The 16,349-nt window shown below is 45.9% G+C and overlaps 1 protein-coding gene across 9 annotated transcripts in view; it reads left to right on the top strand.

Annotated features, from left to right (window-relative positions):
- The window catches only part of chchd3a (coiled-coil-helix-coiled-coil-helix domain containing 3a), a 137,394-nt gene that overhangs the window by 79,707 nt on the left and 41,338 nt on the right, over positions 1 to 16,349 (top strand). For all 9 annotated transcript variants that reach the window (XR_013788958.1, XM_079493990.1, XM_079493991.1 and 6 more), the window contains one exon: positions 1,421 to 1,504. Coding sequence is in view for 8 of the 9 variants with exons in the window: in XM_079493990.1 (XP_079350116.1) it covers positions 1,421 to 1,504 (84 nt within the window). In the remaining variant the exon portion in view is untranslated. The remainder of the gene's footprint in view (positions 1 to 1,420; positions 1,505 to 16,349) is intronic.

Raw genomic sequence — 16,349 nt, forward strand, 5'->3', positions numbered from 1 at the left:
ATCTTCCTTCAGAACCATTCATATTGAAAACTTGAGATTTAGTATTGAGCCCTAAACATCCACGCTCTGATCAATCTGAGAAATTAAGAGAAAAACGCCTCTAAAGATCATGGGGCGGGCGGCCATCTTGGTGAGGTCAAAATACACAGAGCCGAGCATTGCCTAGCAACAGGCAACGGTGCTTTACGGTAGTGTCGTGAGTGTAGTGTCTAAATCAATGGAAAACTGTAAATAATGGCAAGAATCAACATTGTGATTTATTATGTCAAGGACAGTCAAAGTGAAGGTCACAGCGGAAAGTATGTGACTTGATGTACAGGTACACCCCCTGGACATGACCCTTGATGCTTAGTGTCAAACAGGGAGGCACTGGCTCCTGTTTTTATAGTCTGCTATGACCCGACTTGGGGATCGAACCCCCAACCTCGCAATCTCATGGCGGACACTCTAAACGTGAGGCCACCGAGCCGGTTGACCAAGGTCAAACTGACTGCTATCAGCTTCACAGCCGATGCTGTCCCTTCAGCCACATATCGATTTGAGTTTGTGTAGGGAACACACACAAAGTGTCTACCATCAATCTAGTCCATCTACCAACAACGCGGTCAGTCTGAGGCCCTTCGTATCATCAAGGACGCCTCTCACCCCAACAATGGACTGTTCCTCGCCCTCTGCTCACAGGGACGCCTCTCACCCCAACAATGGACTGTTCCTCGCCCTCTGCTCACAGGGACGCCTCTCACCCCAACAATGGACTGTTCCTCGCCCTCTGCTCACAGGGACGCCTCTCACCCCAACAATGGACTGTTCCTCGCCCTCTGCTCACAGGGACGCCTCTCACCCCAACAATGGACTGTTCCTCGCCCTCTGCTCACAGGGACGCCTCTCACCCCAACAATGGACTGTTCCTCGCCCTCTGCTCACAGGGACGCCTCTCACCCCAACAATGGACTGTTCCTCGCCCTCTGCTCACAGGGACGCCTCTCACCCCAACAATGGACTGTTCCTCGCCCTCTGCTCACAGGGTCCAAAGACCTCATCCACCACATCCAGGAGAAGCTTTTCCGCCTCGGTTATTATTCTGTTGAACTAAACACCTGGAAGCTGGCAGACACGTTAGAGATATTATTTTCCTTCTGTATTCATCTCATCTCATCCATTTCTCATTTCCCATGTACCCTGGTACTTAATATAATATAGTAGTTTGTATGTTATCATCTATCTCTGACATTTGCGTCTCCCGTCTAGGGTGTGCGTGTAGCGCGTGTGTATGAGCAAGACTGTTGTCCCAGCTATGGCTATGCACCACTGAGCCTATAAGTAATAGTATTTCTCCTCCCTCTTGTGTGTGTGTGTGTGTGTGTGTGTGTGTGCGTGTGTGTGTGTGTGTGTGTGTGTGCGTGTGTGTGTGTCCGTGCAGGCCAGACAGCTGGAGTCCAGAGATGCAGAGCTGAAGAAACAGGATGCATTCTTCAGAGAGCAGGTGGCTAGACTGGAGGAGAGGGTAAGCAACACCTCTGCACCTGCACAGTGCCGCACACACACACACACACACACACACACACACACATACTTGACTCATTAAAGACCTAGTGAAATGAAAAATACGTTTTTCACACTATCTTAGACAATATCTGTGGTCATCATATGGGCATTTTGGGCATTCAGTAACAATGGATGCCAAAACAATGGGAAAAAGTCCATAAAAATCTAATTTGAATTACTTCCTTTGAAAGAAAACGTGATGCGAGATGACGTGAATCTTGATTTCATTCACCTGGTTTATTCCCATTGCTGCGCGTTCCTCCAAACACAGCTGATGTTGATTTCGGAACTATTCCGTCTTTAAATCTCATTCAAGATGACATCCAGACAGTGTATTACTCGTTTTAAACGTAATCCTCACGCTAAAATATATATCTGAAAACATTATACAGTAGGTTAGAAATAAGCCACGAGCTTTGCTCCCCGTCTCTCTGTGACATGTCAACAAACAAACAACGCACGTGTCGCGCATGTAGCGGAGCTACGTCCCATAGCCTGAAGGGATGTGACGTTCTGATTGGTTCAGAAACACACAGCTTTCTGTTTTAGAGTGAAACGAAAAAGCCATTTCACTAGACCACTTTTTTTGCTGGGGAATTCTTCAAAATAATGGCGCCAGCAGGTGAGGCAAATTTAGCTCTGAAAAGCCCCGCCTTCCATTTCCCCCCCAAAACCGTGAGGTATAATCTTCCATTAGGCCTACTACTAATCTATCTATCTATCTATCTATCTATCGCTCTCTCGCTCTCTCCGAATGTGTGTCCTCCTGTCTCTCTAAAGGGAAACGTATGCTCCATCGCCGAGAATAGCAGACCTATAAAGCTTGCATCCGTGTCGTGTTGTGAGCTTGCGGGTCGCCCTTAAATGACAACACCCCACTGGCCTGTGTGTCGCAAAGCAGCATCCTACGGACGGAGAACACGCGTCAAAGGTCAAGCAGCAGACCCTCTCGGCTCCTCTTCAAAATGGCAGCTCCATGCTGCTCCCAGCGAGGACTCTGTCCCAGGGAGGCAGCCAGGGGTCAAACGCCCCTGTTAAAAATGATGCCCGCACAGACACTTCCTTCCAATCGCACGAGGGGAGGACAGAGGGTCTCATTTTGGGTGTGTTTAATGAGACGCCCTCTCGCTGGTACAAAATAAACAGGGTTATTTTGTTTTCTCCGGTCCCCTGCGGACGCTTGCCATGCGCTAGAGACAAAACGTCCCATTTCGGTGGACGTGGAGTGAGAGTTCAATGTTCCCTCCTGTCCGAGGGGAGGGGAGCCAGCTGCTTTGCATGTGCGCTGATATCTAAAGGTCACGGTGTCTGCACAATCCTACCGTCATTTATATTTAAATGAAACACCCAGGGTTTTGTCAGTGAGTACGCTGCTGCGGTGTAGATGGGGAAAGGCGTTGGCATTTTGTCCAAATTGGCAGTGGTGTAAAAGTAAGCAAGTACATTTACTCAAGTAATTTCACTGTACTGGAGTGTTTCCTTTTTTCAAATCTTTGTACTTCTTCTCCACTACATCACAGAAGCAAATATTATACTTTTTACCCCACTACAAATATTTGACAACTTTAGTTGCTTTGTAGATTGTATTACAAAACATACATTAACCACTTCAATCTTATAGACCAACACGTACAGTACTACAGTTGCTATTTGAAAAGCAAAATGCCGCATTGTGAGCTTGTAGATGTTGTAAATGATCCGCATACATTTGAAAGATTTGCCTTAATCCAGAGTTAAAAAAAATATTATTTACCTTAGTTTAGCTTCGTTGCTAGCTGCCGTTAGCGTCCATGTAAGAAACGCATGTGCATTGTGCGCACGCCGTCTTTATTGACATTATGGCTCATAATGGGATGAAGTACCATGATCAAAGCCTAATAAAACATTAATTCGAGCTCCCGGTAAACAAAACAACGATCGGCTCGCTAGTAGGCCTCTGTGGGCCTCAGTAGAGGTTTTCTACATGTATGAGTACTTTCAGTTTAACAGCAAGAGCTCTTCTTCTCTGCTCATGTTGCACATTTAGCACCTACCGCCCCCTATGGGAACGGGCATCCAAGGAGTTAACATGGGACATTAACACATTTACTTCCTCCCCCCTTAGCTACTCAAGGATATATGAACCAGATAGACAGACTGCCCATGATAGCTGAGACAGAACAGTATTTACTAGGGGCGTAACGATACATTTCAACAGCGATACGATACATGGTTGACGATATGATACATGAACGATATTGGTTCATTATGGCAATCCGATAAGATTCAATGATTTGAAATCGATAGAGTAACTATTTAGCAAGTACATTAAATATGTATGAAACTTGTGGATAGTGCATGTTTTTTTAGGGAAATATTTATTATTATGGATATACACAGCGATTCTCTGGCAAATAGATGGGCGTTGTATTCATTTCAAACCCATATGGACAAACTCACACCTTGACATGAACACCCGCACACTGTCTTCAAATGCAGTGAAACAACTTTAATGGGGAAACAGCAGCGTTTCGGCCTATGCGGCCTTCATCAGGCTATCTTTATGAACACAATTCCATTGTCGGGCACCTTACCCTCTCCTACGCACCTGTCGCCTGTAGGTGTGCAAAAGCCTTGCATTTTCTTCTTTTTTCTTCTTAGAATTGCTAAATACAATATTTAGTATTGATAAAAAATATATTTTTACGTTGCAAAACGATTGGATACCGATTATCTCCATTTCAAAACGATACGATACAATGCCAAATGATATGATACGATATTTGCTGTTTACATATCGATATTTCGATACAGTTACTATATCGTTACACCCCTAGTATTTACATAGCTTTTTTGCATTAATCTTTTGCAAAAGTTGACACGCACGCACACACAAACACACTGCTCTCATCACTCAACTGGTCTTGTTTGTTGTACTTTAGAATAGTTTGCAGGGTTTTTTGTCACAGTAGCTTCCAAACAATGTGCATATTTGACAATCAATTAATCTACGCTGGTGTATCCTGAACATTTTGTAATACAATTATGGGAGAAGGAGCATGACATACTTCACTGCCTTCCAAATGTTTGTGGAAAGGGGAAGTGACATCGCTGGGCGTAGGACACACTTTTTTATAAATGCACATCTTAAGGGGATTCTTTGCCTTTTTTTAAAACGTTGTTTCTGTCAGGCAGAACTTATCTCCCTACTCCCCACATTTTGTCCTAATTTAACGCCCTACTTGATCATACTACATACAGCGTCACACAAAAGCATCAAAAGTAGCAGATCGAAAAGTATTTTTTTACACAATAATCAAGTTTCAATTTATCCCCTGAGCAAGCAGGCAGGCTCTACTGGCTCAATGGTAGAAATGTCAGCACTTGTGCAGGAAAAAACAGCTTCAAGTTCAGAGCAGAAGAGGAAAAGGAACACAAAGTGCAGCTTTCAGTGGAAAGTCGGCATCATCAGTCTCTGCATATATGCCAAAGGTCAATGTGCAATTTCACATCGACTGACCAGCCCACTAAGGGGAAAGAATCCTTGAGAACAGCCACGTTAACTCAATCAATTTCGCTTTAACACGCAGAGTGCTGCCGCGGATTCTTTGCCGACACAATTAATGAGACCATTTTGTAATTAACCCATTTTGGGCGGGAACCCCTTTTGGTGTTAGCATTATGATATGCTTTAGCTATTGAAAAATAGCAGATCTACAAGCTCATAGCGCGCCACCGAGTGGCGCGCTACGGGCTTGTAGGTCTGCTATTTTTGAAAAATCAAAGAACCACTGACATAGAAACAGCTTTTTCAGAAAACTGTCATTTTCAAACAGACATTTTTAGAATCTGATCTCAGGTCAAAATGGGTTAAAGCTTCTGCGCTTTATTGATTACGCACACACACACACACACACACACACATAGAACAATAACACCGGGTTGAAGCACAGAGTCTCTGTAGGCCATGAAGTCTTGCTATGGGTGTGCTGCTGCGTGCTGTGTTTAGATCCTTTAGTTTATGACTTTGCACCATCGATACAGCTCTCTCTCTCTCTCTCTCTCTCTCTCTCTCTCTCTCTCTCTCTCTCTCTCTCTCTCTCTCTCTCTGACGGCATTGTGCATGTCTATAGAGCAGCGATTTTCAACCCTTTTCATATTAAGGTCCATTATTTATTCAGCCTTTTAGCCACGGACCACCATTTGATGACATTTAGCCTCTCAGACCCAAAACTTTGAATATTTGTTATCGTTGCAAAGATGTATTATTATTACAATTATTCCAAATTCTCTAATTGTGTAGACTTCGTGTAAATTACGCAATGCAGACGTTTAACAATATAACTCTTGAAATTAAACAAAATGGTTCATTTGGTTTCATTTTACCTCAAGAGTTAAAGAGCTATAAAGGTCCATTTGGTCACCAACTCTCCATCATTTAGCTGGGGACCACTTGGAAAATCCTCAAGAATCCTCAAGAGTATTGAAGTCCTGCCATCAATCTTAGATCGTGTCATATAAGGACCGTGTTGATGATTCAAGTTTCTTTATTATGGAAAAAGAACAAACTTGAGATGTACCATCTCCATTTCAAGGGGCTCCCAACACAGATACTGTCACAATCATTGCTATACAGTAGACAAAACAAATGTCATACAGTACCAACATACATGGACAAAACACTAAACATTGCAAACCTTGAAAATATCACAGCCCTATTACAGCATACAATCCAATGATATAACACATTTTGAAAATACTATGTTCGATTCAGTGAGCGCAAAATACGAATACAAATTATGAAATAAACTCTCCCACCAAAGCTGCTATTTTCATTGAACATTAGCCTATTATCCCTATATACAAACATCATCCCTCATCGCTCCACTTGGCTCCTACTTGATTGATGCATTCAGCATCGCAATGATTTTCCCTGAGCATTGTTTTGTTTTTTAAAGAGTCAATAAAGCTCTCAAATGTGCCCAAGTCGCTGAGGCGGAGCGGCGGGACCACACACTCGTGTCTTATTGAGTGACGCTGGTCCTGTGGTCAGTAATTGAAAAGGCACTGGTCTGTACAGACGTGAGTAGCGGAGGGGAGAACAGTCCATTTGCTGACGCCAGTGTGACCGAACGCTCGATGAAATCATCAACGGATCATTACGAAAGGAAAAACAAAACGAGGCAAATTATGTGACTGTTTTATTTATTTTATTTTTATTTCTTTACTTGAGTTGTTGTTGAGCTCAGACTCGGACAAAGAACGAAAGGTTCGTGAAACACGATGAACGAACAAAGACCAAGACAAGTGTCCTTGGTCCTGGCCTGGGACAAGTGGCTCAGTAAATATAGCAGCCTGGTTGCCGGTTGGTTCCCCAGCTCAAGGGTTCCCAAGCTTTTCAGGCTGCGACGCCCTAAAATATTCCTATTTGAACTGGGGGACCCCCCCACCCTGACAAAAGTAGATGATTCGCAAGCTCGAAACGCGGCACGAAGCTTGTTGATCTTATTTTGCCATTTTTGAATTTGAATCCTTGAAAGTAACCAATATGAGGTTTCCACCCGACAGACGATATAGAGATCCCGTTTATCAGATCCCGTCGATGTGCCAAAATGTGTGCATTGCATGTATATTGTATACAGGTATGGGCATTATGACATCAGGGATCTCCACATATGGCACATTACAGGGACAAGGACAGACATAATATCCATATGTGGTCATAATAGAGGCAGACAGAGAGACGGTTACAATAAGTACTCTGACAATGGTTACAGCAGGTATTGCATTACTGGCTGGAGCAGTAATTTCCAGCTTGTATATTGTTCCCGACTTACATGCGGTCCCCGAGTGAACCGGCCTCGTAAACCAATCCGAGGACCACCACAACATGCGGTCCCCGAGTGAACCGGCCTCGTAAACCAATCCGAGGACCACCACAGAAGGCAAACAGCAGGCATAATAGCAGGCATTTCTATTTAATTGAAATTCTTAATTAATATTTGACATTAATGTGGTCCTAAAAGACGAATTTATAGCCTACTTAGTTGCGTGACACCGGCATGCGATGAACTATATTGAGCCTATAACGGTCATTGTTTTCTTTTTTCTTTCCCCCACACTATATTGCTGCGTTCAGCCACAGAGCTGCAGACTACCATTCATTTTGAACAGAAATCCAGTGAAATGAAGATGCCTTTCTACACCCGGCATTTGTCCAAAACTTCTCCAAAACTGTTACTTTCCGGGATTCAAATAAACAAAAACTGCTGCTCTACAAGCTCAAAACATGTTTTTTTTTTCTCCATTTGTTCAAAACTGTTCCAAACCAGCAAATTCACAGCGTGGCACAAAGTGACGCGCGGTGAGCTTGTAGATCTGCTATTTCTGAGAACCACTGTTCTAAATCCTATGCCACATACAGTACAGTATCTAAAATTCTAAAATGACTTTATGAACGGGTTGAGCTGGTCAGCAGTGGCCTCATTCATTACAGATGTTCTGTAGCAGTGTTTATTTCGACAGCAAATTTAGAGTTTAGTTTTAGTCATAGTCCCTTGAACAGGTTTAATTTTGTTTTAGTGTCATTTTAGTCACCTGGAATGTTTTAGCATTAGTCTAGATTTAGTAGACTAAAATTATGCCGTCATAATGACTGATTTTACAGTGACGCGTTGTGAGCTTGTAGATCGGCTATTTTCAGCATGCAACCAAGTGTAAAATGACTTACTGTATTCTGGATCTCTTGTGCACTAGTCCCTTCCTAGCATTTTAGTCTAGTTTTTATTTGTTGACGAAATTGTCAATATATTTAGTCTCAGTTTTAATCATAGCTTAGTTTTCATTTGGTTTCCATTTAGTTTTCGTTAGTGAAAAAAAGGTGGCCGACGAACATTTTTTTTGTCAGTCATAGTCGACGAAATCAACACTTCCGTAGGTCCTACACGCAGCACTGTACAGTATGGTACAGTACGGTACGGTACACCGGTCAGCAGCGTGACCATCACACTAGCACTAACACACACATTATTGACCAAAAGGAAGTGGCCATCCATCAAACAATGCTGCTCTGTGGTCAATATCCCTTAGACCTCGCTGTCAACAAATCACCTTCACACCTCCGAGAGAGAGAGGGAGAGAGAGAGGGAGAGAGAGAGAGAGAGAGAGAGAGAGAGAGATGGGGAAGGAGCAGAGCAGGAGGGAAATGCAGAGGCGTGGGAAAAGACAGGGATAAATGGATAGAGAGTGCAGGGTGAGGAGAGGAGAGGAGGATTAAAGGTGAGAAAGGCAGGCAAAGTCAAAGCGAGCGCGTCGGAGAGGAAAAGACACCGATGGAAGGCCGAGATGAGAGCAGAGGAGTGGAGTGGAGCCACGCTGATAAAGCCTGATAAAAGACACCGATGTGCGGCCGAGATGAGAGCAGAGGAGTGGAGTGGAGCCACGCTGATAAAGACACCGATGGAAGGCCGAGATGAGAGCAGAGGAGTGGAGTGGAGCCACGCTGATAAAGATGAGAGCAGAGGAGTGGAGTGGAGCCACGCTGATAAAGATGAGAGCAGAGGAGTGGAGTGGAGCCACGCTGATAAAGACACCGATGGAAGGCCGAGATGAGAGCAGAGGAGTGGAGTGGAGCCACGCTGATAAAGCCTGATAAAAGACACCGATGGAAGGCCGAGATGAGAGCAGAGGAGTGGAGTGGAGCCACGCTGATAAAGCCTGGAGATGAGAGCAGAGGAGTGGAGTGGAGCCACGCTGATAAAGCCTGGAGATGAGAGCAGAGGTGTGGAGTGGAGCCACGCTGATAAAGGCCGAGATGAGAGCAGAGGAGTGGAGTGGAGCCACGCTGATAAAGCCTGGAGATGAGAGCAGAGGAGTGGAGTGGAGCCACGCTGATAAAGCCTGGAGATGAGAGCAGAGGAGTGGAGTGGAGCCACGCTGATAAAGGCCGAGATGAGAGCAGAGGAGTGGAGTGGAGCCACGCTGATAAAGCCTGGAGATGAGAGCAGAGGAGTGGAGTGGAGCCACGCTGATAAAGCCTGGAGATGAGAGCAGAGGAGTGGAGTGGAGCCACGCTGATAAAGGCCGAGATGAGAGCAGAGGAGTGGAGTGGAGCCACGCTGATAAAGCCTGGAGATGAGAGCAGAGGAGTGGAGTGGAGCCACGCTGATAAAGCCTGGAGATGAGAGCAGAGGAGTGGAGTGGAGCCACGCTGATAAAGATGAGAGCAGAGGAGTGGAGTGGAGCCACGCTGATAAAGATGAGAGCAGAGGAGTGGAGTGGAGCCACGCTGATAAAGATGAGAGCAGAGGAGTGGAGTGGAGCCACGCTGATAAAGACACCGATGGAAGGCCGAGATGAGAGCAGAGGAGTGGAGTGGAGCCACGCTGATAAAGCCTGATAAAAGGCCGAGATGAGAGCAGAGGAGTGGAGTGGAGCCACGCTGATAAAGGGTTAGGGTTAGACACCGATGGAAGGCCGAGATGAGAGCAGAGGAGTGGAGTGGAGCCACGCTGATAAAGCCTGGAGATGAGAGCAGAGGAGTGGAGTGGAGCCACGCTGATAAAGAGATGAGAGCAGAGGAGTGGAGTGGAGCCACGCTGATAAAGCCTGATAAAAGACACCGATGGAAGGCCGAGATGAGAGCAGAGGAGTGGAGTGGAGCCACGCTGATAAAGCCTGGAGATGAGAGCAGAGGAGTGGAGTGGAGCCACGCTGATAAAGCCTGGAGATGAGAGCAGAGGAGTGGAGTGGAGCCACGCTGATAAAGATGAGAGCAGAGGAGTGGAGTGGAGCCACGCTGATAAAGCCTGGAGATGAGAGCAGAGGAGTGGAGTGGAGCCACGCTGATAAAGATGAGAGCAGAGGAGTGGAGTGGAGCCACGCTGATAAAGATGAGAGCAGAGGAGTGGAGTGGAGCCACGCTGATAAAGATGAGAGCAGAGGAGTGGAGTGGAGCCACGCTGATAAAGAGATGAGAGCAGAGGAGTGGAGTGGAGCCACGCTGATAAAGATGAGAGCAGAGGAGTGGAGTGGAGCCACGCTGATAAAGATGAGAGCAGAGGAGTGGAGTGGAGCCACGCTGATAAAGATGAGAGCAGAGGAGTGGAGTGGAGCCACGCTGATAAAGATGAGAGCAGAGGAGTGGAGTGGAGCCACGCTGATAAAGATGAGAGCAGAGGAGTGGAGTGGAGCCACGCTGATAAAGATGAGAGCAGAGGAGTGGAGTGGAGCCACGCTGATAAAGAGATGAGAGCAGAGGAGTGGAGTGGAGCCACGCTGATAAAGATGAGAGCAGAGGAGTGGAGTGGAGCCACGCTGATAAAGATGAGAGCAGAGGAGTGGAGTGGAGCCACGCTGATAAAGATGAGAGCAGAGGAGTGGAGTGGAGCCACGCTGATAAAGATGAGAGCAGAGGAGTGGAGTGGAGCCACGCTGATAAAGATGAGAGCAGAGGAGTGGAGTGGAGCCACGCTGATAAAGATGAGAGCAGAGGAGTGGAGTGGAGCCACGCTGATAAAGATGAGAGCAGAGGAGTGGAGTGGAGCCACGCTGATAAAGATGAGAGCAGAGGAGTGGAGTGGAGCCACGCTGATAAAGATGAGAGCAGAGGAGTGGAGTGGAGCCACGCTGATAAAGATGAGAGCAGAGGAGTGGAGTGGAGCCACGCTGATAAAGCCTGATAAAAGCAACCCCGGCATATACTGAGGAATGATAATGGAGAGAGAAAGAGGGCGAGAGAGAGAGAACCAAATAAATGACAAGGAGCGATGAAAATGAATGGCCGCGGCCGCTCGCGTTCTCCATCGATTTATGGGCCGAGGCTTTACATGATAAATGCATTGGATTTCCAAAGCACTGCTGTCCTCATAACTCACATGCACACACACTCAAACACACACACGCTCGCTCGCACACACACACACACACACACACACACACCAGTCTGATTTGCAAACGACTCAATCATGGGATTTGTGGTTGATTGAATTTCTGGACTAATTGAACAAAATTAAATAAAGAATAAATGCACTAATATGAACAACACCACACGTTGTAACCACCGTGACCAGTAGCAGGGAAAAACGATAGCTAGGAGATATCGACCCTCTCGCCGTGTGTGTGAGAGAGATCTGCAGGGGGTGCATGATGTTTGAACTGTTTCTCTCTCTCTCTCTCTCTCTCTCTCTATTTCAGACTCCTTTTTTCCTTCTCTGTTAATCTCTCGTGTCACATTTATCTCTCTCTCTCTCTCTCTCTCTCTCTCTCTCTCTCTCTCTGCCGCGAGCGACCCTTGGAAGTCACCAAGGAGTGACTCAATTGTAGGAGTTGTAGGAGGCATTACAATTAGTTTGACTCGGTTCCACAAATACATTTTGTGAAAATAGCCAATTGAGAGTTGGTTCATGACTTTTTGTTATAATTTATTAAGGTATTAAAAAGGTCTTAAATTGTCACTTTAGAATCATGCAGATATACACTATGCTGTATGTCGGTTTGTTTACTGTTGAATGAGAAAACAATGTGGCAAATCATCTGGGTACCCCACCCAAAAATCATGTGGGGACCCCCCTGGGGGTCTCTATTCTGGGAACCACTGCGCCAGCTCCCCCCCCCCCCCCCCCCCTCTCTCCTCTCCCTGTCTTCTTGCCCCAGGCCCTCTCACAGCATCGTTCACACATACACAATGAGGGTTAGGAGAGAAAACTAAAAAAAAAATACAGAGAGAGAGAGAGAGACGGAGACAGAGAGAGAGAGAGAGAGAGAGAATAAAAGTGTGATATATATTACATGTCTGTTCCAATCCAACACGGTCGTCCATCAAAGGGGCTCCTCCAATGACAGCCCATCACCCGACAGCCTAGCCCACTGCTTTCTGACGCTTATTGGACCCCAGCCGCCAAATAGCCCCCAGAAAACAATATCTATATATTTATTACGTTTTCACTCAATACCTGCCCTGCTGTAAAACAATCTCATATTTAACAATCTTATACTTGCCAATGCTCTCCCTCCCTCTCTCTCCCTCCCTCCCTCCCTTCCTCCCTCCCTCCCTCCCTCTCTCTCTCTCCCCACCCCTCCCGTCCTCCCTTGCCTGTCGTTCTCCATTTCTCTATTCCAGCGTATTTTATTTTTTATTTTTTGGTTTTGTTTTTGTAGTGTCTCTTTTTTCCACCCCTTTCTTCTTTATTATGTCTCTTCACGTCGTGTATCGATTCAATTGGATTTCGCCGTTCAGCCACAGCCCAGCCCAGCCCAGCCCAGCCCGCTGCGGCATTTGTCATCTCGCCAGCAAAGAAAAAGTTTCACAGCTTCATGAAAGAGATGCATGAGGCGCTGAACATAAAACAAAAACATACTATTTGGTTCCTCTGACTGTCTCTCTATCTACGTTCTATCTTCATCCGTCTGTTTTCTGCATCTCAATCTGTCAATACTCCCTCTCTGTTCTAGCTCTCCTCTCAGTCTCTCTCTCTCTCACGTTTATTTGCTCCAGAAATAGCAGACCTACAAGCTCACAAGTGAGCTTGTAGGTCGGCTATTTCCGATGGCGCTACAAAGCTTTTCTCTCTCCCGCGCTCGCCGCCTCGCATGCGACGATCAATGGCCGCCTTTCCCGAGTGTGTTTTAGAAGCTGTGACAAGCACTCTGGCGGCGAAGACGTGCTCGTGAGTGGCAGGCAGCGGCGTTGAATTGTTATGAGACGAGAGGGAAGTGAGAGCCTACATGCATTGCCGGCAGGCGGGGAGCACATGGAGCACCACAGTGACAAACGACAGAGCGGCACACGTACATCGAACATCACACGCTCCCTCCAAGACACACTCCTCCTTTTGAGGAGCGAGATGATTTGCTTAACGTGCAACATTGTTTTCTCACTCGGAGCTGTAAACAGAAAATAAGTGTATACAGGGTATCTGCACATTTGTGCAGTGACTTTTTAAGTGACATTAAGGACTTTTAAGACCTTTTTTAATACCTCAAATTTTAAATTAAATTAAATAAATCCATTACTACGTCAAAAGCAATCGACTGCGAGGTGTTGTGAGGTTGTAGATGGCCGTTTCCAGCATAGTGTTGAGGGTTTACGAGGTTAAAATGTCATGAAAATACACATTAGCATGAATCCAACATACACTGATGACGGTGTGCTATTAAACAAGTCTATACAGTATGAAGTATAATGAGTCACTATAAATAGAATTATTCTATTTATAGTGACTCATAGGAATAGACTATGTGACAACCGGGTATAGTCTGGTGACCACCGGAGAGACGGGTGACAGCCGGAATGTAGACGGCACCCGGGTGAGCAGTATGGGTTAGCGCCCCAGCCTGTGTCCTCCGTGAGGAGGAAGCCCAACAAACCACGGTGAGGCCTTTAGGAGGACCATTATAATCCACCACTCCTGAATGAAGTGCCTGGTGCTGGGAGTCTGGTGCAACGCACAGGTCCTGGGCCTGGTGAGAGCAGGAGTGGACCTGGTGAGACGTACTGTAGGAGGGGCCCGGACAGGAGTCAACCCACAGAGCCTAGTCCTTCCACGCGCCAGAATTTGGTTCTCCCAGTCCCGGCAGAGTAGTTCCGGAGCAACGGATTGTGTGGCCTTGCTCATTCCCTGATGGACTGATCGAGGTTAGCTACTGGGACGTAAACCGGGATTTGATCAACCCCGGCTGGGTCGCCTGAGTGAGGGGTATGGTAGACCCGAAACCCCGTTGACCTCAGGAAACATCACTGAGGATACGTCCCAGGTGCATCCATGCTATGTATTTTTAGTTTAGTATATTGTTATACTGTACTGAACTCCTGTACTCGTGCTGAAAAAGACTGGTGTTACACTAAAAACTCAGCTTCCCATCGTGTGAAGCTCAACAGTGCCACTTTCTCACCTGTTGGTACCCTAAACAGACAGACAGACAGACAGATATAGGGACATAGGGACACAAAGATACATGATGGTTCGGAGCCCACCGCAAAAAAAAAAAAATGTTGAAGACCCCAGTTTTTACATTCACCGCTGTACAGGTGCCTTTAGAGAGAGGAGCCCCCTGTTGCCAGAGCTCAGCAGCTGTGATGCGTGGGTCATTATCACACACGGGTTGAAGCAACAGGAAAGCCTCTCGTGCTCTCTGCACGCCCTCGCCATAATTTAATTAGCACACGTTTATCAGCGGCAGATAAGGCCTCAACAGGAGTTGAGCTGTCGTCCTCTCTTTCACTCACTTTACCACACACACACACACACAAACGTTTTTTTTATTCTCATGACTTGATATACTGTGTACAGGCTCGCTACACCTATGTGTTATGTAAGTATATAAAAGCAAACACACTTGGAATGTGACGGAGGTCATATTCACACCAGAAAGCTTTACTGCGATTAAAACAAATCCTGCTGCGTATTGTCGGAAAGTGCACTCCGTTTGGCAGGTGTGAAGCCTCATTCGAATCCTAATCAAAGAACCGCATTCTACTTTGCAAAAAAAAAACGGGGGTTTTGCTTCGCTTCCAATCGCACTTGATTTTAATTTGGTGCAGGTGTGAATGCAATCCGCACTAAATAAAGGAAATGAAGCAAACTATGTGGCGGATGAATGATGAGGAAACAGAGTTGGAGACGGAGAAGGCATATTTTACGCAGTGCAAAGATGTCCCGTTACCGTGGATAGACGTGGTCGAATGAGGAGACTGAAGCCCTCATCGAAATATGAGGACGAGTCACGAGTACATTAATCAATTGCTTATAAGGAAACACATAAAAACACTGCAGTGTAGCCTTCAGAATATTCTGTCTGTCTGTGTGTAAACATGGAGTGCTGTTACTGTCACTGTGTGGGGAGTAGCTTAAGGACTTTCTTCATCTCGATAAACTTGTAAACGTTGGAGGTCGGATTCATTTTGCGCTGCTGTCTGCGCTCAGTGCGCTCAGCGCTGTGCCTCCATGCCCAAAAGAACAGTGCGTGCATAGAGAGAGAGAGAGGTCCAGTACCCGACGGCCAGACGACACACTGCATGCATGTTACGTTACCCTAATTTTACGTGACGTCCAAACTATTACTCAAGAGTATAATTTTAACACCATAGATTTCACTGTGTAGTTTATGAATTGAACACACTGATAAAGGTCCCTGCTGCGTTTCCAATTGCTGCGGATGACAGCACAGTGTGAAGGCAAACGCAGCAAATTGCAAAAGTGATGCAACTTTTCCGCCCATTCGCATCGACTCTACCGAAGTATAGGTGTGAATATGACCATCGTGAAAGTCTTAACTCATGCACATTTTGTAGTGTGGTAGGTTTGCGCCACCTCATTTTTCATATTCCATCCTGATGATTGGCGAATTCCGAACATTGCTGGCCCACAATAACCTAGACCTGTGCTCCGAGGAGTGCTCTCTTTTGTTTCCCTCTTCTTAGGGGCAGGACACGTGGGACTCTATTCTCGTCCATGCTAAACCCCTTATGCCTAAACTACTTTGCCTTTGTTTTTGCTATTTTGAAAAACATTTTTGAATAGTTAAAAATAGCCAATCGACATCGACACGTTGTAAGCTTGTAGATTGGCTATTTTAACTATTCAAAAACGAGTAAAAAAAAAAGGCAAGTAATTTAGGTATTAGGGGTTTAGCATGGACGGAAATGGATCCTGTGATCTACCTGCACAGCCTTTGTGATCTAGCACTGGTAGATCACAATCTACCTTTTGGGCACCGCTGCCCTATAGGAGTACGTTAAAGGGCAGCGTTAAGGAATCGGGAACCGTTAAGAGGGAGTCGTTAAAATCCTAAAGGATCCCAACCCTAAATGCTGCAGTGTTGTAATT

This window comes from Electrona antarctica, assembly GCF_951216825.1.
Source record: "Electrona antarctica genome assembly, chromosome: 23".
NCBI classification, from domain to species: Eukaryota; Metazoa; Chordata; class Actinopteri; order Myctophiformes; family Myctophidae; genus Electrona; species Electrona antarctica.